Here is a 27,422-nt window from a genome sequence, read left to right as displayed (position 1 = left end):
AGAAAAAAAAAACCAGATAGTTATTCAAAGACACAATAACAGTATTGTATACTTAAGTTCTTCTTATAAATCCTATAATTTTGCTAGGAAGTAGAAATGAAAATCCAAATCTCAAAGGGTAAAGTTATATTTGATTTCAATTCAAAATTCAAGGAGTAAAGCAATTCCAAAGCTTGCTTGTGTTCAAGATGGAGTCAGTTTATTTTCCAAATTCAAGACAGGAACAAAGAACAAAGAAAGAGATCCCAAGATGGAGTCAAGTTAATTTTCGTGCAGCAGGCAGATGTTAAACCAAGGAGTTCTCAGCAAATAATCCAAAGGGTGTCAGCAAATAGTCCAAAAGGCTCAGCAAGTATTCCAAATAGGTTAATCCAACAATAAGTAATCCAAAAAAGAAGTGATTTCAATCTCTTCTAGATTCCATTTAATTCATGATTATTAAGTTATTCATGTTGTGAAAATAGGCAGCAAGAAAAAAAAAGGCAGCAAGACTGTGTTCCTCCGCTTCAAAAATTAAGTCCAGAAGATTATGATTTTAAAAGTCTATCAAGAACAAATTCTGATCATCACTAGAAATTTCCTTTAGCAGTTAAAATTTCCTAAATAGTCATGTCAAATTTAAACTATTTTGTTAAGGCATAAAGTCAGAAAATTATTTTGTAGATTCCCAAGTTCACGTTCAAAATGGAAAAGTAAAAGTGAAGAGAAAAAAAAATTAGGTCCGGCTGTTATTTGCGGATGGGTTTAAACAAGAAAAAACTTTCACTTTCGCCCTGGGAAAAAAAAAACTTTCACTTAAAAGTTTTACGATCTTCTGAGTTAAAGACGAAACACAATAGAGATTTTTACCTTAAGTCCTTTCTCTGCTATATTCTTTTTCTATGTAGATGTAGATATTTTTACTTTCGCTTCTTTGCTTTTATTCTTCCCGCTGAGTGAGGGGAGAAAGCGCTGGCCGGTCCTCTTAAGGAAAGAGGAGCGGTTCTCCCGTCTCCGAAGCTGCGGGGCGAACCGCTGCCTCTGGAGTCCTGGCGATGGGTCCTCGGGCAGAGGAGAGCCCCCTGTTCATGGATCGGGCCATCCGGGCCCGATCCGATCGCAAATGCGACCTTCGGAGGGGGTAGAAGAGATTCGCCTGGCAGAGCCCTGCCAGACACGTCTCGCCGCGATCTCCACCAAACCGGAAGCCTATTGTCCCCCTTTTCTTAAACCATCAGCCATGCCATATGGAGTTGGACACTGGCTCCAAATATACTCTAATGCCATGGCATAAATTGCATTTATATGTACCGGGTTTGTCACGGGACGTTTTACAGCCTTTGGACATTTCAAAAAATGACTTCCAGGGTCACCCTATTAGGGTTTTGGGTAAAACCAAGGTACCTATAACCTTTAGAAATATTCACCATGTTTTGTCTATTTTAGTTGTGGAAGGTGCTAATCACTCCCTTCTGGGTTTGGACTGGATGGCACATTTGGGGTTAGCTGTCACCGGCCTGAACAAATTGACATATTCCACTGTTCCTAATTTTGTGCATGAATTCCCTGAAGTTTTCCGTGATGGCCTGGGTACCTTTAAAGGGCCTCCTATATCTTTTTCTTTAGATCCTGCTGTTCCTCCCGTTAGATTAAAACCACGCAGGGTGCCCTTGCCCTTACTCAGTAAGTTGGATGAGCAATTAACTAAACTGCAAGCACAAGGCATACTGGTACCAGTTGAACATGCTCCCTGGGAAACCCCGATTGTAACCCCACTTAAGCCAGATGGTTCGCTTCGAGTTTGTGCAGATTATAAGTCAACCATTAATAAGGCACTACAGCACAACTCGTACCCCATTCCAGTAGTGCAGCAACTGTTGCACACATTAGGTTCTGGTAAAATCTTTGCGAGGCTGGACCTTGCCCAGGCATACCAGCAGTTAACAGTTGACAAGGCTACTGCTTTATCTCAAACTATTGTAACACACAGAGGTGCCTTCAAGTGTACTCGTCTACAATTTGGGGTTAGTGTTGCTCCTGGCATATTCCAACGGTTAATGGAGCGCTTGTTAGGGGGCCTTGATGGGGTGGTCCCTTACTTTGACGATATATTAATTTGTGGTGACAACTCTGCCCAGCTACATACTAGGATTAGACAAGTACTCACGAGATTGCGGGACAAGGGTTTGAGACTGAAACCGGAAAAGTGTGTGTGGGGAACTCCCTCGGTGGAATTCTTAGGGTTTCGTATAGATGCTGAAGGCATTCACCCCACAGAAGAAAAGGTGAGAGCCATCAAAGAAGCCCCTGCCCCAACCTGTAAGGCAGAGCTGCAAGCCTTTTTGGGGCTATTAAATTTTTACGCTGTTTTTCTAAAACAGAAAGCCTCCGCAGCTGAGCCGCTTCATAGGCTCCTCCACAAAGGGACACCTTGGCAGTGGGGTGAGAAGGAACAACAGGCGTTTAATACTGTGAAAGATCTTTTGTCATCCCACAGTTTAGTGGTGCAATACAGCTCGACACTTCCCCTGAGGCTCACATGCGATGCTTCTCCGTACGGGGTGGGCGGAGTATTAGCCCATATCTTCCCTAATGGTCAGGAAGCTCCGATTGCCTATTTTTCAAGAACGTTATCTGGGGCTGAGCGCAATTACGCGCAGATAGACAGGGAAGCTTTAGCATTGGTGGCAGGTGTGAAAAAATTTCACCACTATTTGTTAGGGAGACCTTTCCAACTAGTGACAGACCACAAGCCTCTCTTGGGTCTGTTGGCCACAGGATGGCCAACTCCTCCTTTCGTGTCTCCCCGTATGTCCCGATGGGCTATCTTTCTAGCTGCCTATGATTACAAGATCATTCATAAAGGGGGATCTGCTATTAACCACGCAGACGGCCTTAGTCGCTGTCCATTGGGACAGAGGGTAGAAGACCCAGCTCCAGCATCAGAGGTGCTCCTCATTGAATTAGATAGAACTCCTGTGGTCACTGCCAGGGAGGTTGCAGTAGAAACCAGGCGGGATAAGGTTTTGAGCAGAATTTTAAATTACATTCTGAAAGGCTGGCCATCGAATGGAGACGACCCCTCAGCAGGAGAATTCAAGACAAAGCGGCTGGAGCTATCGGTTATGCATGATTGCATATTATGGGGGGAGAGAGTAGTCGTTCCCGTTGCTCTGAGGCCTTGGGTAATGAAAATGCTGCATGAGGGACACCCAGGGGTGGTGAGGATGAAAGCATTGGCCAGGGGATATTTATGGTGGCCTGGCTTGGACAGAGAAATAGAGAATTGGGTGGCAACATGTGGCCAGTGCCAAGAAACTCAGCCAGACCCACCTAAAACCACCCCTGCACAGTGGGACAGTCCCCAAGGGCCATGGTCAACAGTGCACATTGATTTAGCAGGGCCAGTGGGGAACAACATGTTTTTAATTGTGGTTGATGCATACTCAAGATGGCTTGAAATAGTGCTGCTAACATCTACCACATCATCTGCAGTGATACATGTACTAAGGAAATTATTCACAACGCATGGGTGCCCAGACATATTAGTCTCGGACAATGGGCCCCAATTTACGTCCAAACAGTTTGAGGTGTTCTTAGCTAATCTAGGAGTCCGACACGCACTCACATCGCCCCACGCAGCCTGGTCGAATGGAACAGCAGAACGGTATGTTCGCGTGGCCAAAGAGGCCATTAAGAGGTCAGCTCCAGGTGACATCCAGGAAAGATTAGATACATTCCTGCTGACCCAACACATAACACCTAGTTTTACTACTGGGAAAAGTCCTGCTGAGCTGCTTATGGGGAGAAGGTTGAGATCCTCCCTTGATAGGCTGCACCCCTCCTATATTAAATTAAAACCGGACAATGTATTAATGCCTGAGCGTGCAGTGGCTGTGGGACAAAATGTATATGTTAAGAATTTTGATGCTGGTAAACATTGGGAAAGTGGCATAGTGCAAGATCAGACGGGTCCCAAAACGTATATGGTCAAATTACTGGATGGCCGCCTCTGGAAGAGGCACATAGACCACATTCGGGGAAGAGTGGAAAAAGCCGAGAGCGAAGGGAATAAGGCTAACACTCATCCCCTCCCCACAGGGAATTTCGCAAGGTCTAACAGGAACCCGGAACCAGTTGATTGGGACTTACCTGGGGGAAGTAGCCATTCCAGCGCTGCCTCTGCTCTGCCATCTCCTGGGCATGGAAGCAATGCGTCTGCTGGACGAGAGGAACCATCTTCGTCGGTGGACACACAAGTTATGAGCGACCCCAGGCGATCGGATCGGACCTCTCGAAGACCTACCCATTTGGAAGACTTCGTCACTTATTTGTCCGAGTGAATACCTGTAAAACTGTCCAGAAGGGGGAGGGGTGTTAAATCCTGTAAGTTCTGTAATATTCTATATCTAGGTTAACTTGTTAAACAGTGTTGTTAAGCAGAAATTGTAATAACCCATAGGAATTGTTTACCTGCTTCCTATTGGTCGCTGTAGAAGGTGCCAAAATGGAAGAGCTGTCAGCCGCCGGTTGTTGCTGGGGGAAAGTCTTTAAATAGAAGCGCTACTTGTCTTACGCGCCTTCTGCTTCACTCGCGCCTGGAGTGAAAGTGTTTCCAGCCGCTCGCTACGAGCCTAAGAGAAATAAAGAGTTTAAATTGGAGACCGTGTTTCTCAGTTATTACATTAACTATCTGTAGGAATCTGTACATGTCCTGTTTGCTTGCTTACCAAAGCAGACAGTTACAGATGTACAAATGACAGGCTCAATAATTCCTCTGTAGAACTGTATCAACAGCTCCTGAGAAAGTCTGAATTTTCAGAGTTGATGCAGGAAGAACATTCATTTGCCATTTTAATTGGAACACATACCAACAAATAAATTGAACCCTTTTAATTGGAATATAATCCAAGATAAATAGAAATTTGACATGCAAGTGTAGCAGGGATATTTTCATAGTGCCAGAGTCCACTGTAACAACATTGCCAAAAAAGCACTAAGAGTTATTAATATAATCCTGCATAGTTTCTTTTGTGGCAATTTTAATCTACTAACCAGAGCATACAAAACATTTGCTAGACCAATTCTTGAATACAGCTCACTTGTCTGGAAGCCTCACTGCATATCGGATATCTATACAATCGAGAGAGTCCAAAAATATTTCACAATAATTCTCCACTCCTCTGCTCGCAACAGAATACCTTATTCCATCAGACTTGAAATTTTCAGCTTAGATAGCCTAGAATATCATCACCTTTGATCTGACTTACCTGTAGTTCAATGTCCTACCTGGTAATGATTTCTTCAGCTTCAACCACAACAATACAAGAGCACACAATAGATACAAACCTAATGTAAACTGCTCCAAATTTGACTGCAGAAAATACACTCTGTGAGCTGCACTGGTTTCCTATAGTTTCCAGGCACAATTCAATGTATTGGTTATTACCTATAAAGCCCTACATGGCTCAGGACCAGACTATTTACAGGACCCTCTCTTGCTGCATACCTCCCAAAGACCAATAAGAGCACACAGAGTTGGCCTCCTCCGGATCCCATCGACTAAGCAATGCAAGTTGGTGGGGCCATGAGGGAGAGCCTCCTCTGTTGCCACCCTGGCTCTATGGAATCAACTCCCTCCCAATGTCTGTACTGCTCCCATCCTACTGGCCTTCCGCAAGGCCACTAAGACCTGTCTTTGCCAGCAGGCCTGTGGGGCCATGAATTAACAACTATCATGGCTAAATTGTATGAATGCTTAGTATGCATGTCGTGGTGATTGGTTAATTTATGGGTTTTTTAAATTAGGGTTTTATTATCTTTTATTCTTTAAAATTGACTTCTTTTTTATCGTTTTGTATTTATATTGCTGTTATAAGCCTCCCTGAGTCCTTCGGGATTGGGAGGCATAGAAGTTGAATTAATTAATTAATATGATTTGACTCAAAATATTTGCCTTAACATTTGTTTTAGAAAACTATTACTACTAATAGCTTTTTTTGGATAAAAAGTTCTGATCATATATGAGTAAATCTATAGATCACTTGTCTAAGGGATTTTGGGAGGGAGAGAGGAAGGAAATTTTCTAACATTCACTTCCAGTTTCCCAAAAGAAAACTGAATGAGGAAACCAAGAGGAGGCTGGAATTCACTCCAACTCTGATTGATTTTTTCATCTGCTCATGGTCATTCTGTGTCTCTGTTTTGGTAAGGAAATATCTCTGAAACGATGACTCAATAAGTCATAGGTTGCCTAGTTTAAAATTAATTTATGTTTCAGAAATAGAAGTGCACCAATCTTATGTAATACTTTGAATCAGCATGTTGATACTTACAAGAATGTGTGAAAAATATTGAGATTACTCTAAAACCAATTTTGTGTATACTAAACAATGGAAAACATTAAGATTTACAATTGTTTTACATGCTCATATACTTTTCAGTACATAGTTATTGCCTTCAGGTTTAATCTTTGAGAGATGAGTAGAATGTATCAGAAAATGTAATATCTTGTTACCAACTAAGTTTAGTGACAAGAATGTCTATTATTCTGTATCATAAATATTTCATCTTGTCAGACAAGAAGGAAAACTGTTTCATCTCACCACATCTGTAGCTGAAGATGATAAGTTGACATCTGAAGAAGCCTGATAGGCGTTCAAAGCTGTTATTGTGTCAAAGTATCTTCTTGTTTGTATTGCCAACATAAACAAGTCAATTCTTCAGAATTAACTTCATAATTTTTATGTAATAGAGCATAGAGGTCAAATATTGGCATCACTAAAAGTACTAGGGTACCACAAAAGTAGTATACAACAATAAAGCCTACTTGGGTAGTAAAAGCCCACGTTGTCCCAGTATCTTTCTTCTGAGAAAAATATTGTAGCCACGTTGTTCCATGTTGTGAGGAAATTGTATCTCATTTTCAAGAAGGACATTATAGATATGCAGAGCACAGGTTTTATTTGAAATCGCTTAGCTCAATATATCTTCTCCTGATATATATATAAAGCCATAATAAGAGGCATCTGATCCTTTCCCAAACCAATCTCCTGATGAACCACGGAGCCTTTGAACATTGGAGAAGGTTATCAAGCAAAGTAATCTTCATGGCACTGGAAAGAATCCCTAGTGGTGAACCCTGATGGGCACAGCCAGAAACCCATTATAATACAAATAATTATTTTTAGATGAAACAAATTTTACAATGTGTTTTAATTACTTTTAGAGTTTTTTCTCAGATAAACTCTAACCTTTCACATAGCCTTCCATAAATGTGGCACAGCTATCAAGCTTCAGTATGTAATTTAATAATAGTTTTCTCACACTTGGCCTGATATGAAATTAGTAGCAGGTTTTACTTTTATGTTGAGTAGATTGTTCTCATTCTTAGAATGCACTGTGATTTTTCCTGCCCCCCCCAAAAAAATTATATTTTAAAAACAAATTATTAAATTTCTTGCCAGAGGGCAATCAATGTAACTAAATAGAACTTTATTTAAGTTGTAAGTCTTGGCTGAAGTATCAAGCCATTTTATTTTCATAGTAATACAAACCTCTTCTATAAAACATCCATACAGTATTTTAGCAAGGCAGAAAATAATGTCTAATGTGATTTGCTTTTGAAATTAATATGGATGAAGCAAATTATAATCCATAAATGAATACTTAAATACCAATGCTAATATTACAGTCAAAGTAGCAACTGTAACGAACAAACAATTTCTCCATAGTTTTGTTTAATCAAATATCTTACCATTTGGGTTCTTTCGACTATCTGTCTGTCTGTCTACCTATCTTTCTAATTGTGAGTACACTTGATTAACAAGTGCATTTTAAGTAAATTAAATTTTACTGGCAATGTTTAGTGAAAATTTGAATAAGGAATAACAAAAATGGTAATAATAAGAAATGCACCTTTATATATCTGTTTCTGTGTTGAAGGATATGTGAATCAGAACAGCTGGAGTGCACACAGCTGGACTGTGAACTAGATTTTTGTTTCTTTTTTGGCTGATCAGGGCGTGTACTCATAATTCTGAATGTCATTAGGAGAAAAAAAGTTCTTAGAAAGTTAGAATTAACACTATAGCAAGATCAACCCAGAACTGAACTATTTAAGGACGATGAACAAAAATACACAAGCAAGCTGATTTCTTCCAAAGTTAAACTCTCAAAAAAAATTTATTAAGAGAGATATATGGATGAAATAAGACTGGGGAAAATGCAGCACCCATCAGCTCACCACCTGTGTATTTTATTCCTTTCATCTGTCACTTGGACTTCGTTATTTATTTGTACTGGGGCCACGGAAATAGGTAAGATTACTGAACTTTTAAAATTTGGTCATGACAGGAAGTAGTGGAATATGGTGAGGCTAAATTGCAAAAATAATTAACTGTGCTAGCTTTGCATAAATGCATATCATATTTCAGAAGTCTGGTTAGCAGGTATTATGTGTGGGAAAGGATTTTAGCCCTGAAGAAGCAGGAAGTGGATTGAGATAGTAATGCTGTATATTTTGCACTAGGCATGTCATATAGTTCAGTCAGTGGATCACTTACTATTGCTGAGAACCTGACTGTGTGTAGATGTCACAGTAAGCAAAATGCTAACTACTCAGTAATAAGATACTTTTAAGCACACAAGTGCAGCTACCTGAAAAGTATTAAGAAAGATCAACCATTCAAAACACAATACATCTGCAGATACTGATCATTTGAAAACATCTGCAAACCGGGTTGCATATAACAGGAACACAACAATGGTGACAAGTAAACTGTATGTGAGAAAGCATAGCAGTACAAAAATGTTTTCTATAGAGGCATCCATATGGTTTCTAGTTGTCAATGCTCTCCATGTTACTCTCTCTATTACTATATCTTCTTTTCTATTCTTTCTTAGATATATTTTACTATGAGTATCTCCTCTATAACCTTCATCATCTATTTTACTGTGTGTGTGTGTGTGTGTGTGTGTGTGTGTATGTGTGTGTGTGTGTATATATATATATATATATATATATATATATATATATATATATATATATATATATATATATATACATACACCCACTAAAACCCTCATTGTGCATTGGACAAAATAAATAAATAAAATAAAATAAAATAAAAATGTATGGATGTTACAGAGTGGCTGATAAGAGCTGGATCTGGTATTTCTTATTGCTAATATGACACAGGATATGCTTTAAAAAAAAGTTCAGCAGCAGTGGTTAATCAGTACGGTTACAGCTTATCTTGGAAAAGTGCCCACAATTGAAATGGGGTGAAAGAAAATCTCCAAAGATTAGACTTTCTGCTGGTTTGAGATGTTATGATTTGGTGGTATCGCTTCGGCACATATAAAGAAAGGATCATTTGAAGCGGAGCTCACTACAGCATCAAAGGGACAACTATGCAAGATTTTTAGAGCTAAAAAACAAAGCAAGCGAGTATATTTATTTGATCTTCCAGTAATTTTTAATTTTTAAATCCTTGTGGAGAAATGTAAGAAATGTAACTGCATATTTATCTAGAATGGTAGAAAAGACATCAAGGGGAAGTGACCTTTTAATACCTGGAGGCAATTGTTTGGTTGGAGAGTTATAATCAATGTACACAATATTTATAGCTATTGAAAAAGAAATGCCCCTAAGCATGTATTAAGAAGCAGATAAAATGCAGCAGGTATTATTATGTACTATGAAAGCATTATTTTTAAGAAAGCAATTTTTTTCTTTCTCTCATTTCTTACTCCATACTCCATTCAAGTGAAATTGCTTTGAAGACATTTACATTGTGGCAGATTGCATTATGACATTATGAAGATATTAACAAAACCATATGCTGTTTGCTTTCATATTCTGATAACAAATCTGCTAATTCCACAGCAGATAGGAGATGAGCAACCAGGAAGCTGCTAGAAGGTATCTAATTAAGGAGAAGAGAAAGTCTTAAAAGAGCAAGAAAGAACTTTCTCTTTGTGATTTTCTTTCTTTCTATTTACAAGGCTATATTGCAGTCCCAATTTAAAGGAACTTTCATAGGTTTGTTTGTTGGTTTGAATTGCACTTTCATGTTTCTTGTAAGGAAGACACATAAAACGATTGCCAGCATTGCTATGGATACATAGCTGCCTTGTAGTTATTGCTTATGAATTAAGTTAAAGGCACAAAAAATAAAAGTTACCGAGAACGCAGAGGATACTTTTGGCAAAGAACATTGAACTAAGAATGCATCACCATTTACTCCCACATTTCATTATGCACATCTGTCAAAAGTTTTTGGATAGATTTCAAGGAAACATTCTCAGTTGGTAAGCAATTAAGGAGAAGTTGTAGAATCAACTGTTCTTCCATCCTCCTTCTAAAATTCTGATTCTGCCTGAGAACAAACTATAAAAATCCATTCATCTCATTGACTTTCCTCAGCCAATTATATGTTATATTTTAATTTGGACATCATATCAATATTGCTGACCCTGCCAAAAGATTTCACAAGAGCGGGGAAGTTGGACTAGAAGATTTCCAAGGGTCCTTTTACCTCTGTTATTCGGTATTTTGTAATGTTAAGGAAAGACCAAAGTATTTTGATAAAGCTAAATAATTTTACAAAATTCAGAGGGAAGATGCTTTTGTTTCCTGGCATTGAAAAAGAACCAATCAGAGACAGAAGCAGCATGAAAATTTGGTTCCTTGGGAGAAACTCAGAGTAGATTTGCTCTGCTTTGATAATACTTTATTGTTCATCTATCTCTATATTACTTAACAGAGATTAAAAAAAAGATGCACTGTAGCTTTGCAACACCAATGCAAATGTACCATTTTTCCTGGATAGCATATATACAGATACCTATGCACAATAGGGCAAAGTGAATGTACTACTGCAATGTGTTTTCAAGTCATTTTCCTTTTATTTAAGAGCTTCATGTTACACTTAGTTCAAAGGATGTGAAGACAAGCAATGCCAAAACACACAGCCATTTTCTCTGTCATAATTGAAAAATCCCTTTGCACAATGAAAGATAATTCTCTTTTCCTATATCTTTTCAGATTTTCTGAAGCCTGAATTTTCTAACATTTGATTTTGATTTAATTTAATCTAAACAGTTTAATAAATTACACTGCAGTTGGAAAACTTGTTTCTTTATTTTGTATGTTAAAATGAAAGAATAAAAAACCCATATACTACTGATAATCTTTTAAAAAATCAGCTGTTTTTTTAAATAATTTTTTTTATTAATTTTCTTAAAATAAACAGACACACATACAAACATTAAACATAAAGTGGGGGTACATTTCCCCCGCTTCTCTTGAAAGTATAAATTCAAATACAGAAAAAGAATACATAATTGAATATATGTTGAATATTAAAAAGTCTAGTAAATTTGAGTTAGAATTTTCAAAATCTTAAGTACTATGTATATATAAACTAAAGTTCTTAATATATTGCTTATACATAAACTAATGTACCATAATCATCAAAAAATACCTTTAATCTAGTTTTAACTACTATGCGTGTATAAACCAAAATTCTTTATATATTGCTTATACATAAACTAATATACCATAATCATCAAACAATACATTTAAACTAATTTCAACTACTATATGTATATAAACCAAAATTCTTAATATGTTGCTTATACATAAACTACTGTATCATAATCATCAAAAAATACATTTGTACTAATGTTAACATTGTTATCACCTTGGTAAAAACAAATACAAAAAGTTAACTAAAGATAAATTTATATATCTTATTTTTTCTTATCTATCCATTTATAAACATTGTTCCATGTTTCATAGAATTTAGTATCTTCTTGATCATTTAATCGTCTTGTCATCATATCCATTTCAGCGCAATCTAATATTTTAGCTATAACTTCTTCTTCCTTGGGGATATCTTCCCCCTTCCAATTCTGCGCATATATTATTCTAGCCGCAGTTAATATGTGTATAATTAAGTAAAGAATTTCTTTCTTGTAAGTCCGGTTGGTAATTCCTAATAAGTAAAATTCCGGGGTATTTTCTATATCTTGCTTTACTATTTCTTTTATTATTTTCTCTATCATCTTCCAGTATATTTTAGCTTTACCACATGTCCACCATTGATGGTAATAGGTTCCTATTTCATTCTTGCATTTCCAACATAGTGGAGATGTTTTGGGAAACATTTTTGCTATCCTATTTGGTGGGAGATGCCACCTGTAGAACATTTTAATTTGGTTTTCTTTTAATGAGACTGATTTGGTCATTTTCCAGTTATTAATCCAAACTTTCTCCCACGTGTCTATGTCTATTTCCTTGCCAATATTTCTGCACCATCTTATCATAGTGTCTTTTAAAGTCAACTCTATGTTTTTATGAGCAATGAGGAATTTATATATTTTACCTATCATTTTTGTTGGATTGGTAGTAATTAGATTACTTAACAAATTTTTACTTTTATTAAAAATATAAAGAGTTTTATCCTTCTGGTATCTTGATCGAATCTGGGCATAATGCTACCAATCTATTGTTATCCCTTCTTCTTGTAATTTAATCCTAGATTTTAACTTCATCTGGTCATTTAGTAATTCTTTATATCTAAAAGATATTTTCTTGTCTTTTATAGACTTCGGATGTGTTATTGCTTCTAGGGGGGCAAGCCATTCTGTGATATTTAGAAAGTGATTTTTCCTTATGTCTTTCCAAACCTCTAATAGGTACTTCCTTAATGTATGTCTTTTAAAATATGAATGGTTTTTTTCCTTGTCATACCATATAAATGCATGCCATCCAAGCATAAGGTCATGTCCTTCTAAATTTAATATTCTTTTATTCTCTAGAGTTATCCAATCTCTAACCCATGTTAATGCAGCAGCCTGGTAGTATAATTTCCAATTTGGAAGGCCAAATCCTTCTCTTTCTTTGATATCTTCTAGGCAATTTATTTTTATCCTTGCTTTTTTCCCTTGCCATATAAATTTTTTAACTAGATTTGTCAAAGTTTTAAAAAAGATTCCCCCTGGATTTATTGGAATTACCTGGAAGAGAAATAAGACCTTGGGTAAAATATTCATCTTAATTCTTCCTAGAAATGATATTTTCAGGTTGTTCCACATTGCTAAATCTTTTTTAATTTCTGTTAGTAATTTTGTATAGTTATCATTTTTTAATGTTATTGTTTTCGCTGTTAAATTTATTCCTAGGTATTTTACTTTTTAAATAATCTTTATTCCAGAAATGCTTTCTAATTTGGTTTCTTGTGTTTTGCTCATATTTTTAGTTAAAAAATGTGTTTTACTTTTATTTATCTTTAAACCTGCCACCTTTCCATATTGTTCAATAGCTTGCAGTAATGTGGGGACTGTTGTTATCGGTTCTTCAATTATAAATGTTAAATCATCTGCAAAGGCTTGAACTTTATAAGTTTCATCTCCTGCAGTTAAATCTTTTATTTTAGGATCTGCTCTTATTTTAATTAATAGAGTTTCAAGAATCATAATAAATAGCAATGGTGATATAGGGCAACCTTGACGAACTCCCTTATTTATCTCAAGTTTTGGTAGTTGGTTATTATTTAATATTATATTGGTTGTTTGTTTTGAATAGATAGTATCTATTAAATTAACAAATTTTGGTCCAAATCTCATTTTATTTAATTGCATTTTTATAAATATCCAATTGACGTTGTCAAAGGCCTTTTGGGCATCTAGGAACATTAAGGATGCTGTCTTACCTGGATATTGTTCATAGTACTCTAGTGTATTTATAACTGTTCTGAGGTTATTTTTAATTTGTCTCCCTGGTAGAAACCGATTTTGATCTTGGTGTATTATTCCATTTATAACTCTTTTAAGTCTATCTGCATAAATAGCAATAAATATCTTGTAGTCTACATTTAATAATGATATAGGCCTGTAATTTTTAATTTTTTCTGGGTCTGTGCCCGGTTTGTGTATTAAAGTTGTTAGTGATTCTGACCAAGATTTAGGAATTTTACCCTCGAGTCTACATAGATTGAAGGTTTCTAACATGTGATTTCTTATTGTATCATTTTCTATTTTATACCATTCTGCCGGTATGGCGTCTGGGCCTGTGGCCTTATTATTTTTCTGTTTTTTGATTATTATTAGGAGATATTCCATTGTTATTGGTCCATCCATGGTGGCCTGTTGGTCCTCTGTTATTTGTGGTAATTTTGAAGATTGTAAATAGTTAAAGACTTCATCTTCGCTAATATTATCTTTTGCATATAAATCTTTATAAAAATTATACACAATGTCTGCCTTTCCTTCTGTATCATATTTTATTATACCATCTTTGTCTTCTAGTTTTTTTAATTAATTTTGATTGTCTCTGTTTTCTAAGTTTATATGCTAGCCATCTGCCAAAAAAATCAGCTGTTTATACTCTGTTTGAATATATTGTGAATTGTTATGAGAAGAGAAAAAAAGCTTTCCAGGTAAACAAACCAATGGAATTGACATTATACTTTCCAATATAGAGAGTGTTCCAAAAACCAGGCTCCATAGACCAATCACAATATTTGTTTGTTTGTTTGTTTGTTTTTATTATTGATTGGATTTGTATGCCGCCCCTCTCCGGAGATTCAGGGCGGCTAACAGCAACAATAAAGCAATGTACAATAGTAGTAAGATGTTAGAAATAATTAAAAGCCCATTAATATATTTTTAAAAATAATAAGTTATTTCACAAATAACTCAAGGCGGTGAACACATCCAACATCTTTCTCCCATTTTCCACACAAAAACAAGCTTGCAAAGTGAGTTGTGATGAGAGAGAGTGACTGGATTAAAGTCACCCAGCTGACTTTCATGGCTAAAGTGGCTCTTGAACGCAAGGTCTCTTGCTTTCTAGCCTGATGCCTTAACCAAGCTGGCTTTTTCAGTAAAAATGTTACTGTACTTAAGGATGTTCAAAGGTCATGTATGAAATGAGGAAGTGTTTGGAAGAAAATGAGAACCACATTGAATAAGAGCCTGACTTTTAGTACACTCTATGTATTCCCCATCCCTTACACACTTGAGCCCAAGTGATAGGTACCAACACCCCTCCATAATGTTTATGATTGGAGAGATTTGATTGCTTGTTTTGCCTAAACAGTTTTCTCCTTGTTCACCAATATAATTGTATTTTTTATTTGGAAGTATCAATAGGACCCCATTTTTCAAGGGAGGTAAACATACAGTTTTGAAATTTTGCAGCTTTGTGCATGACCTGTTCATTCATAATATTTCATTGGAAAGTAGTATGCTGGGGAAGGAGGTAAGAAGTCCACTGCGGATTTTTGGTTGATATCTTATAATGGAGTAGCTTTTTTGTCTAGTTTAGTGATGGAATTGCATTTAGGAAAAAATCATTATCTGGTTGGTTTAAAAAGGATGTCTCTATCAAGAATGATGGAAAATTCGTTCCAAATGCAGAGAATGCAAATACTGTGATATGCATTAGATGGAATGAAAAAATTGCAGCGGTTTAGTCACATGGTTTGGCGCTTTGTCCTTATTAGAAAACCAACAATGAATAATAGGGACTTGACAAGCTGTGGCAAATGTATATGGACAATTAATCGGTGAACTGATACAATGTTTTACATTTGCTAGGGCTTATTGGTACTCTAATGTATCTTAGCTCACTCACCATCACCCATAGCCAAGAACATTGGCAGCTTACAAATTAATTTAGGAGAGTAGGGTCTTCAGCAATAACCCTCTAAAATCAGTCACTTATTGGTGCATAATATTATGAAATACTACAAATCTCTCCTTAGGGAAGAGAAAAACAAGGCCAGTATGGATGTGTGGATACTACAGATTGGTGCAGTTAAGAAGATCCTTTGTTTGCGCTTCTCAGCTATAGATCTAAAAAAATATTAACCAAATCTTATTAAAGAGGTCCCAATTATGAGAAATACTTTCAAATATTAAATACTGTGATCAGTGGCGGGGCATCATTCCCGGTGCTACCAGAACAGGCTGGGCGAGGAAGCATGCGAGAGAGATTTCCAGGTTTCTTTGCTTCTATGCATGCAGTTTATTCATAAGAAATGCATTGAAAAGAATTAATTTAACTATAGACCTATTAGCTTTTTGATGCTAATGGCTAAAATTTATGTTAGACATTTGAATGAAAAGTCTGTCCGGACTCAGAAGGAATTTTTGCTGGAGGAAGATAGTTTTTACTTGGACTGGAGCAGCAGGAATTTCAAATAGGGTGTCCAACTGTAGACAACATTTTTATACTGTACCATCTGATAGAAAAATACATTTACAAAAAAATCTTTTTATGTGGCATTTCCCAGTTTAAAATCAGCATTTGATTTGTTGTCTCAAAGTTTAGTATAGAAAAAATCCCAAATATAATGATGATGATGAACATCTGATATGTTTAATCCAGAAGTTATATCTGAGTACTTCATTTCAAATAAGATGCAGCTCCAGTGTACTAACTGCAGAAAGGCTTAAGCGTGGTTGCATTTGATTTCAGGTGTTATTCAATTTCTGGATTAATAAAACAAAGGTGGGGCTGGAGCTTTAGATCCTTTGGAGAACCATGCCTCTAAAATTGCCAGTTGCAGGACTCCCTTGTTTCTTTGCGCAGATGATAGCGTGATTATATTTTACAGTTTGAATCAACTCCGAATAGCACTGAAATCTATTATACACACTACAATGTGTTTGTATGTGTATGTGTGTTCTTGCATATATAAAAATTGATCTAATCTTATTTTATACCATTTCAGACAAATCAACTATCTAATCTCTTCTTAAAAATCTCCAGTTTTGGAACACACGCAACTTCTGAAATCTAATTGTTCCACTGATGAGCTATTCTCACGGTTAGAAAACTTCTCCTTAGTTCTAAGTTAGATCTCTCCTTGAGTAGTTTCCACCCATTGCTTCTTGTCTTGCCTTCAGGTTTTTTTGAGAATATGTTGACCTCTTCTTCATTGTGGTAACCTCTTAGATTTTGTAACACTGCTATCTTATCACCCTTCATTCTTTTCATTAAACTGGACAATTCCTGCCACCATTCTTCATATGTTTTAGCCTCCAGAATTAGAATAGAATGGAATGGAATAGAATAGAATAGAATAGAATAGAATACTTTATTGGCCAAGTGTGATTGGACACACAAGGAATTTGTCATTGTTGCATATACTCTCAGTGTACATAAAAGTAAAGATACATTTATCAAGAATCATAAGGTACAATATTTAATGATTGTCATAGGGTACAAATAAGCAATCAGGAAACAATCAATATTAATATAAATCACAATGATATAAGCAACAATATAAGCAATTTATACAGTCATAAGTAAGAGGAGATGGGTAATAGAAATGATGAGAAGACTAATAGTAATACTAAGTCTGTGTTTGTCTTGTTGGGTTGCAGAACTGAACCAGACAGTTATAGAGGTGCAGATGAGAGACTCAATAATTCCTCTGTAGAACCAAATCTGCAGCTCCTCGGGCAGTTTCAGCTTCCTGAGTTGGCTTAAAAAAACCATTCTTTGTTGTGCTTTTTTTATGATGTTTTTGATGTTAGGTGACCATTTTAGATCTTGAGATATCATCTCAAATCATCTTTGTTGCTCTTCTCTGCCCTCTTTCTATAGTCTCAACATGTTTTTTATATAGTGCCAACCAAAACTGGATGCAATACAAGAGGCAACAGGGTTAGGGAAGATTCTAAAATTTATGTTTCTTTGCTACATTTATTCTAGGCATCACAATACCTTACTGCATGAATTCCATCAACGGAATCTGAGAAGTCAAAATCACATGCTTCAAAACAGGCCTTGTCTAGAAGCTTTAGAAACCTTTTGTCCTCTCTGAAATATGAGGAACTGAATGTATTTGCTTTTTCTTGGGTTTCTGCTTTTAAATATAATACTGTTGGAGGCAAACATATTATCTCTTTCTCCTTTTCTCAGTGTTCTTGAGAGAAGAAATCTGACATGAGCAGTTGTTAGTAATGCAGGCTTTATAACTTTCAAAGGAAGCAGATTTATTTGAGGAACTGTATTACAGAGGTAGGCAAGAACTGGTGACACCTAACTTCCTACTAGGAAGAAAGAGAGAGATGGAGTATACCATGCAAGAGTGCCTTGGAAGGAAGTAACCTGAGGACATCAATCTCTTAGACAAAAAAGAGGCAGAATGACAGACACAGAGAGAACATGGAGATCCTTTTCTATCTACACATTTTTATGGTCAATAGGTTATAAGTTTCTGGACTCAAAAGTACTGTATAACAACAAAATTATAGTCCATTCACATTTCCCTTGGACGGTGCAAGGATTTATCAGAGGCCACAAAGGGATATACAGCACATTAATCAAAATTTATTGTTCTCAATATGCTATTTTACTTTTTATGCTAAACTATTGCGGCGCAGGCGGAGTAACAGTCGGACACAAGGTATGGGTATAAATAGGGTCACTTTTATTAAACCAACTCAAATTAACTATTTAATCAAATAAACCCACGTGCCCTGCAGTGGTGCATAAATCAAATGGGGGCGGAGTTAACTTTCCAACAAACCTCAACTGAGCAACTCTAGGGCAAAAGCTCCTTGCCTGGGTGCAGGGTCATGGTAAAATTACACCTGCCCCCTGCCCCTTGCCACGCCCCCACGGCGTGTGGGATGGCTCGCCACTGGTCTCTGATAATCTCCATGCAGCGAGCCCCAACCATTGAACAATCACATGCTGGTCAAGTTCCAACCGCGTGCTGGGTGTCGTCACCTGGGCCCTCCTTTCAGCGCAGTACACCATGCTGTGGCCACAGATCAGGATCCTGTGCGCACCCTGTATGTCATCTAAAGGAAGGGAGGAAACAAAGCAGCGTCAGAAGTGGCGGCGCAGACTGCACCCTGTCCCGCCCTACTCACCTAAGGGTGGATGTAAGTCCGGAAGGCCACAGATCTCCATCGGCCCACTGCACGTATGTCCGGTGTGCTGAAACCCTCTTCAGCTGCAAAAGAAGCTGCACCAATCCTAAAAGAGTGAGTCCCATAATGCTTGGGGTCCAGGCCCATCCGAGCCAGGGCCTTAGTCGTCACCGCCCAAAACTGGTACCTGGTGAGAGGTTCCCCGGAGGAATGACAGAAAATTGGGCCGGGATCTCTGCCCCTAAGGGCCCAGTATGCTGAAATTGCCCCCACGGGGCACACCCTCTTGCTGCTAGTCCGGGAAAGCTTAACCGTCACGCCCCGTCCCTTTTGATCAGTCTTGGATCGTCGCAGCCGTAGGAACACCGAGTCCCACCTAAATCTAATATCCCTTGCCGTCAAGGCACGGCCGGAGCTATTGAACCTGGATGCCGCCAAAACCTCGCTGATACGGAAAGCTCCAAAAAACAATGTAACCGCAGCCGCGTGGTAAAGTGCTGCCTCGTACTGAGAGCGGCAGAGCCCATCCCACATGTCACACAACCCCCTTAGGTGAACTAGCTTAAGGGGGCGCCTGCTGTCACCCCAGACCGGACCCCTCTCCCTGATCCAGCCCTCCAGTGTTTTCCTAACCCTGAAGTCACCCGTGGTGTCTGAGAAACCCCTTGACTTGGCTATAAAGGCCAAGCCTGCCAGTTTGCCCCGTATTGTGTGGGCTGACAACCCCCGGTGTTTGCTAAGCGCACAAAACTCTAGTAGGTACTCCACCGGGGCAGGCCATAGCTGATCGTATCTCCTGAGGTGGTGAAAAGCCCAAAATTCCCTACCTGCCCGCTGGTATGACCTCCTGGTGCTTGCAGCTATGGACATATCCATTGCCCTGTTTACGTCGGCCCTCCAATCAGCCACAGGTGATGGGGGGCTGCCTCTGGGTGCTCCTCGGCCTGTGGGGCAAGCAGCCGGAACCTAGCCAACTGCCCCCTTGATAATGCGTCAGCGACCCCGTTCCTAATACCCAGGACATGGTGTGCGCGAAAGAGCATGTTATGGGCCAGGCACTTCACTACCATGTGCCGAACCAACCCCATCACCCGCTCGTTTTTGGAGGAAAGCGTGTTGACCACATGTATGACTGCCATGTTATCGCACCAGAAGTGTACCGTCTTCCCGGTGAAGCTAGGGGACCAAAGCTCGATGGCTACGACAATTGGGAACAGCTCCAGGAATGTCAAATCCCTGCAAACCGCGGTACCCCACCACTCCTGTGGCCAGTCAGCCCTAAACCATCTATCCTTCCATATGACGCCAAAACCAGCCGTCCCGGCTGCGTCAGACTTCACCTGCAAGTCACCTTTCAACAGCATGTCCTGTCTCCAAAAGGAAATCCCATTGTATGTGTCTAAAAGTTGCTGCCACACCCCTAGATCCTTCCTAACGCTAGCCGACAGGCGAATCCTGTGGTGCGGCTTGCTCAGACCCACCGTAGCCTGGTAAAGCCTATACATGAATGCCCTACCCGGCGCTATCACTCGACAAGCGAAATTCAACAGTCCAGCTAGCTCCTGAACCTGCTTAAGAGTCACCCTTCTGGCGGCTCGAACAACCTTCACCGTGTCCCTAAGCCTAGCCAACTTGTCCTCAGGTAGCCTACACGTCTGCGCTTCTGAATCTACCTCAATGCCTAGAAAAGTGAGCCTGGTGGTGGGCCCCTCAGTTTTTTCATGGGCTAGAGGCACGCCCAGGTCAACGCATAAATCCTGAAATCCTGCCATCCCACGCTGGCATTCGTCAGAGCCAGCCGGCCCTGCGAAGAGAAAGTCATCTAGATAATGGACAACTGACCGAATCCCCGTACCCTTCACGTGGGCCCACTCCAGGAACGAACTAAACTTCTCAAACAAAGATCATGACACAGAACAACCCATCGGTAGGGCCCTGTCCACAAAGAAGCCCCCCTCAAACTGAAAACCTAGGAGGTCAAAATCCTCGGGGTGAATCGGTAAAAGTCGAAAGGCCGACTTAATATCACATTTGCCCATCAGGGCCCCCACTCCACACCCTCGGACCATCGAGACAGCCGTCTCAAAGGGCGTGTAGTGCACAGAACACAGTTCCTCAGGGATGTGATCATTTACCGATTCACCCGGAGGGAAAGACAGATGATGAATGAGCCTGAACTCCCCGGCTGCTCTCTTGGGCACCACTCCCAGGGGGGATACTTGCAAAGAGGGCAGGGGCGGCCCCGTAAAGGGGCCCAACACCCGGCCCTCCCGCACCTCCTTCATAATCTTTTCACGTACCACGTGCCCCATGCCAGCCACTGACCTCAGATTATCTGCAAGGCAGGTGCTCCTAGGCCCCTTATATGGGATCCTAAAGCCCTCAGAAAAACCTGCCATCAAAAACTCGGCACCCTTCCTGGGTCGATAGCCGTTAAGTCTGTCCTTCAACCTATCCAACCTAATGGGGGTTGGGCCCCTTACCCTGAGCTCCTCCCGCCTGGGGTTTGGAGGGCCCCCCTGCTTCTTTGTTGCCGCCTTCCCCCCTGCCCCTGTAGCATGCTGAGGTTGGGTGTCTACCATTGCACAAAGTGCATGCGTGGCGAAAGCGGCAAACTGGTCTTGAACAGGTTCCCCTGGTGCCGTACTCGTAACAGTACGGCGGGATCCGAAAGGACGAACCCGACCCACTACGCTGTGTAGAGCCCTGGGTCCCCGAACCCACCGCGGGGCGGGGGAGGGTGGCTTCCTTTACTTGGGTCAGCAGCAGGTGGCCAGTAGGCGTCCGCCCGCTAGCCGGGGTAGCTGCTTGCTGCGTGGCCTGAAGCCACAGATCGTTATGCCTCATGTCCCAAGGCCAATGTCTATTGTGCCCAGCAAATCTCCGAAATGTCTCATCGTACTGTTTCCATGCCTCACCCCCAAACTCTTGGTACGCCTTCAAGATCATATTCATATATAATATGAGCTCGTGGGTCTTGTGCACATCATCCTCAACTACCACCGAATGGTAAGCCAAGAAGGCATATGACCACGCTAATATCCCCTTGTCCATTTTAGTGTCCTTCTGTTCATCAGACCCCTTCTTACCGTCCTTGTCCTTGTCCTTCTTGGACTTATCTGGTAACAAAATATTGAATATATCCACATAAGCCCCATGCCAAATTTTTCGCTTAAGGGCCTGCAACATATGCATGCTTAGCGGGGTATCAGGGAGGCCAGGGGCAAAAGGGTTGTCACTGTCGCCCTCGTAGGGGTCAGTGGACTCCGTTGTTGTCGACTCAGAGCTATCCCTCGATGTGTCCCTTCTCTTCCTGCCCTGTTTTGTCACCCCCCGTCTGCGCCCCCTCCCCCACACCTAGGCTGCTGTGCGCGAACGCCATGTTCTGTGTGACTTATGTGTACTGCATTTAACAGCCTGCAGCCTGCCTCGTGGCCCCCTTGGACGGGACCACCGATGCTTAGGCACAGGGCACTCACCCCAATGCGAAGAGTCATCGTCGGCATCCTCAGAGCAGGAAGCAGCCCTGCTTCCCCGCCTCCTCTTGCGCTTCTTCTTAGCACGACGGTCTGATCGCTCCTTCTGGGACCTCTCTGCCGAATCCGAGGAGCTCCGTGTCCCCTCCGCACTCGTGGCGCCCGTGGCGCCCTCATGCCGGGGCCTGCCCCTCTTCCTTGGCCCCTTATCCAGTTTCTCGAGTAAGGCAGAGAGAAGTTGTGAGGAAACAGACACCGAGTCATCCCCTGCACCCTCCTTCCTAGCTGTCCTCACCGCAGGGGACCCCTCATCTGACACACTAAGTTCTGATGCACTGGGTTCCCCATCCCCAGGTTCAGAGGCCTCAGCCAATCCACCATGCGGCCCTCGAGATGGGGCCCGCCCCTGGCGGCGGCCTCCTGCCCTCGGGGTCAGCCCCCGGTGGCTTGCCGCCCACCCCCTGCTTCCTTCCTCCCCCCTGGAGCTTCCCTCTCTCCCAGGCCTCCTGGCCTGTCCAGCCCCAGGGGCCTCCAGCCATGCCCTCTTGGGGGCCCTCTTCCTTCCCGTACAGCGGGGCTCGATGGGGGGGGTGCCCTGATCCCCAGCCTGCTCCCCCGCTGCCCGCCGCCGGGTTCCAGCCCTTGCCCTGCTGCCCCGCGCCATAGCACCGGCCCGCACTCAAGCCAAACCAATCTCCCCGACAAACAGCTGATCCGCTCACTGCCGGCCCGAGCAGCCTCTGAGTGCCGGCTGCGCTCTCCGCTGTCCTCTTCGGCCTTCGGGCCTCGCCTCGTGCTGCGCTGCTGACTCCAGGTGCTGCAGGGCTGTCCCACGAATGCCGGGCGAAGAGAACTGCGCCACGAGGCAGCCCCTTTTATAGGGCTGCCTCCCTCTCGCCCGGCCAATGGGTGCCCAGCGCACCCCAAACTCGTCACTGCGGCCCCCGGGGATGACGTGGGGCCGCAGGCTCCGCCCACAAAATGGCGGCCTCCTTCCCCGACCGCGCCGCAACCCACGCCAGCTGGTAAGTCGCCAGCGGCATTCTGAGCTATTTTTGATGAAGTGTTAATTAGTGTTATTACTGTTTTTATTTTCTATTTCTATTTACTACTTCTATTTAAATATAGGCAAAGTTCTGAGTTTTAAATACAGTATAGGCAAAGTAAATGATGACAATTAGCTGTTTGAATCATAAAACATTTCAATGTAAATCCAAATGATATATGCTCACATAAAGATAGTTTTACTTGGTTGGTTAAACTGAAGACTCACCTTTAAAATGATTTTTATTCTTGCTTGCATGATTTTCAAAACACAATTTAACAAAATACTTGGAATAGCTTGTTGAGTCTATAATCATCATTGAAACAGTATTTTCTGCTGCTTTTTCAGTTCAATAGTTCCATGTGTACACGTAAATTATTCTTACTTTCATGATCACACACAATTATCGATTGGTGACTTGAATGCCAGTCGGTGGTTGTTTCAGACCAGAAGCAGCGGCTCTTTGTTCTGACAGGCTGGGCAATCCCATGGCTCAAAGGGATCACCCAGCAGTCTTTGCAGTGCCTGCACATGTTCAGATTGGCCTGATCTGAGCTCCACATGGCCGTGCATTCTCAGGGAATTCTGGGATTGCCCAGAAGGCATTGTGGCGCTGTGCACACTCCAGCAGGCCAGGGGGCTGGGCCCAGGCCTGGATAAAAGGGCCTTTGCTCCCTCAGCTCAATCCTTTTATTTTATTTTGTTAATTGGATTTCTTTGATGCCCCTCTCTGAGGACTTTTGGATTTTCTTTGTTGACACCCACCTTCCCTCCCCTTGTTTCAGTGTGACTGTTGGTTGCCAGTTGGGGCCGAGTAGGATTTTTTTGCGACTGCAGCAGTTTGTGGTGTAGCCATTTTTGCACCTACTTCACACTGAGATTTGGGGATAGGATCGGTTAGGGGGTGGTTTTTTCCAGCTATTGTTAGCTTGATTTGGCTTCAATCTGGCTTTAATCCATGTTGGGGCAGACAGAGGTGTTAGCAGCAGCTGCATGTTCTCCTTTAGGGCACCTTTTGGAAGGTGATGGGCTGCCCCTCCCCAGAAGCTCCGGGCATATAGGGCCTGAGTGATAGAGAGGGGGTGCCCTTGGGTCTCACCTACTCAGGTCTCATGAAGGGGATATGGGGGGTGAGTCTTCCCACATGCCTTTTGGTGTGGCAGAGAGCAAGTGAAGGGCCATGGTACCCTCCCTTTGTTTAGCAAGAAGCTTTGCCCACAGTTGCTTAGAAATGTTAAGGTTTCTTTCTGCCCAAATTCTGTTTACCTCTGCAGGTCTATTTCATTTATGTATTAATAAAGTGACCCATTTATACCCAGCTCTTTTGTCTGTGTGGTTCTTTCCACATCCGATGCAATCACAAAAGCATATCAATCTCTTTAGCAATGCTTATATGAGTAGTACCACTCTATAAAGCCTTAGTAAGGCCACACCTAGACTGCTGCCTCCAGTTTTGGTCACCACACAATAAAAAAAGATGTTGGGACTCTAGAAAGAGTGCAAAGAAGAGCAACAAAGATGATTAAGGGCCTGGAGGCTTAAACATATGAATGGTTACAACAACTGGGCATGGTTAGTCGACATGATAGCAGAGTTTCAATATTTGAGGGGCTATCACAGAGAAGAGGGGGACAACCGCTTTTTCAAAGCACCCAAAGGCCAAACAAGGAACAATGGATGGAAACTGATCAAGGAGAGATTTAACCTAGAAATGAAAAATTTTCTGACAGGGAAAACAATCAACCAATGGAACAACTTGTGTTCAGAAATAGTGGGTGCTTCATCACATGAGGCTTTCAAGAAGAGACTGGACATCCACTTGTCAGAAATGATATAGGGTTTGCTGCTTGAATAGGGGATTGGACTATATGGCCTACATGGTTCCATTCAACTCTGTTAAGTACGTCAGAATGTTTTCATGCATTTGCCTTTTTTTGATCTATAGAACATTTAGAGCAGGGGTCGGCAACCTTAAACACTGAAAGAGCCATTTGGGCCCATTTCCCAGAGAAAACAAAAAACCTGGGTGGGTGTGGCCAACTCTATGTCACTCACTCCCACCCAATCACATGACCCCCCTAGCCACACCTACCCAGATTTTATGGTTCAGTATTTTCTATGGGAAATAGGTAACTCCCTCTCTGTATCTTTCCCTCCCTCCCTCATTTCTTTCTCCCTCTATTTCCCTCTCTCTGTATTTTTCTCCCTCTCACCCCCTCTCATTTCTCTGTCTCTCTCTTTGCCTGTCTTTCTCTCCCCTATTTCTGTTTCTCTCTCTCTCTCTATTTCTATTAATGTGTCTGTGGGTGTCTTGCTCTGTCTCGCTCCCTGCCTCTGTGCCTCTTCTCACTATCAGAAAGCCCTGCCACCCTGCCTGCTCTCTTTTGGGCTTCCCCCCTCCTTTTGGAAACCAGGCTGCCAGAGCAATGAACACAACATGTGATGGAGGCTTCCCTCCCACTCTCCTGCCCTCTTTATCCAGCTGTGGTGAAACCAGAATGGCGTGCATGAAAGAAGGAAGAGAGGGGGAGAAGAGAAGAGCAGATTGTGCTCATTGCTCTGCCAGTCTGGCTTTCCAAAAGGAAGGGGGGGGGAAACAACAACTGGTGAAAAGCCCCAAAGAGAGCATGAAGAGTGGCAGGGTTTTCTGATACTGGGAAGAGGCACAGAGGCAGGGAGTGCGAGAGAATGATATATACGCACAGAAAGAGAGAGATAGTTTTTCTCTCCCCCTCTGTATTTCTCTCTCCCCATCTCCCTATCTCCTCCTCTCTCTGGGCATCACTTTGTGTGTCTCTTTTGTCTCTCTCATCCCCTCTGTGTATCACTCTGTATGTTTTTCTCTCTCTCTCCCAACCTGCTCTCTGCTGTGGCTAGGCCAAGCCAGCAAGCTCCTTTTTGGGGTGCTTTGCTACAACTTTTATTTCTTCTTTTTGGCAGAGGAATGACTGCCAGCAGCGGCAGAGGCTTCCCTTTGGCCAATTGTTCTCCTCCTTCCTTTCTCCTCTTGCAAGCCCCTGCCCAGGTGTGGCTGAGCCACGGGCATGTGCACATGTGGGGAGACCTTCCCCAAGCAAGCGGCTGCCCAGCTCCCATGTGTATTTCCTGTGCTTTGGTGCTTGCTTGAAGAGGGTCTCCCTGAGCTTGTGCAAGTTCCCTGCTCAGCCACAGCTGGCCACAAGGGGAGGAGGGGGGAAAGGATCGCCTGAAGGGAAGCTGCCACCACAGCTGGCTATTGTTCCTCAGTCCAGATTTCAAAAGATATAAAAAAAAAGAACTAAGAGCATTGAGAGGCAGGACCAACCAGTGAAGAGACAGAGAGACATAGCAGAGGGCCCAAAGAGCCACATGTGGCTCTGGAGCCACAGGTTGCTGATCTCTGATTTAGATCAATGCAGATTGTGGAAACCATGTTTGATAGAAAAGAATGGATTGTAGTTTCAATTATAATTTCAAAAGTACCCCACCTGATGTTCAGTGTGGAGAGTAGGAAAGATGACCTGATAGAAATATGCAGAAACCATAACTAGGTAAAAGTGTTGGATATATATATTTAAAGTCTTGAGAAATGAAGTAATATTTGGAAGTGACTCAGGCAGATGCATCACTTATTGACTGGAATTTAGGAAAGGGGAAGAGATATAGCACAATCAGACTTGCAAGATTCTGTATTAAAGACTCATTAAAATATAATTTTAGCCTTCCTGTAGAATTGATTTCCTGGTCTGGTCTACCTAGTGAGGCTGACAGTTATTGGAATTTGATTCAAATGAAGCTGTCTAAAGCACTATTTTGAGAGCTTTATTGTTGCCCTACAAATCTCAGCCTAATGATCTCCAGATTTCTAGGGGAATTTTCCAGATAATTTTTAAGAGGTTTAGCAATTCTGGGATCTGATGTGCAGCAACATCAGGCCTGATATATATATTTTTCCTAATCTTCATTTATGATGGTAAAAAGGGCACAGTGCAATGCTGTCAGCACAAATTGGTTTAAAAAATAACTTTCAATATACTCAT

General features: G+C 41.4%; 1 protein-coding gene across 1 annotated transcript in view; it reads left to right on the top strand.

Annotated features, from left to right (window-relative positions):
• Positions 1–8,203: 8,203 nt before the first annotated feature.
• The window catches only part of VWDE (von Willebrand factor D and EGF domains), a 332,452-nt gene continuing 313,233 nt past the window's right edge, over positions 8,204–27,422 (top strand). Inside the window, exon 1 of the mRNA XM_070753903.1 lies at positions 8,204–8,297. Within this exon, the coding sequence (XP_070610004.1) occupies positions 8,204–8,297 (94 nt within the window). The remainder of the gene's footprint in view (positions 8,298–27,422) is intronic.

Source organism: Erythrolamprus reginae, chromosome 1 (genome assembly GCF_031021105.1).
Source record: "Erythrolamprus reginae isolate rEryReg1 chromosome 1, rEryReg1.hap1, whole genome shotgun sequence".
NCBI lineage: Eukaryota > Metazoa > Chordata > Lepidosauria > Squamata > Dipsadidae > Erythrolamprus > Erythrolamprus reginae.
The sequence above is the reverse complement of the archived record's forward strand: the minus strand, read 5'-3'. Positions and strand labels throughout refer to the sequence as shown.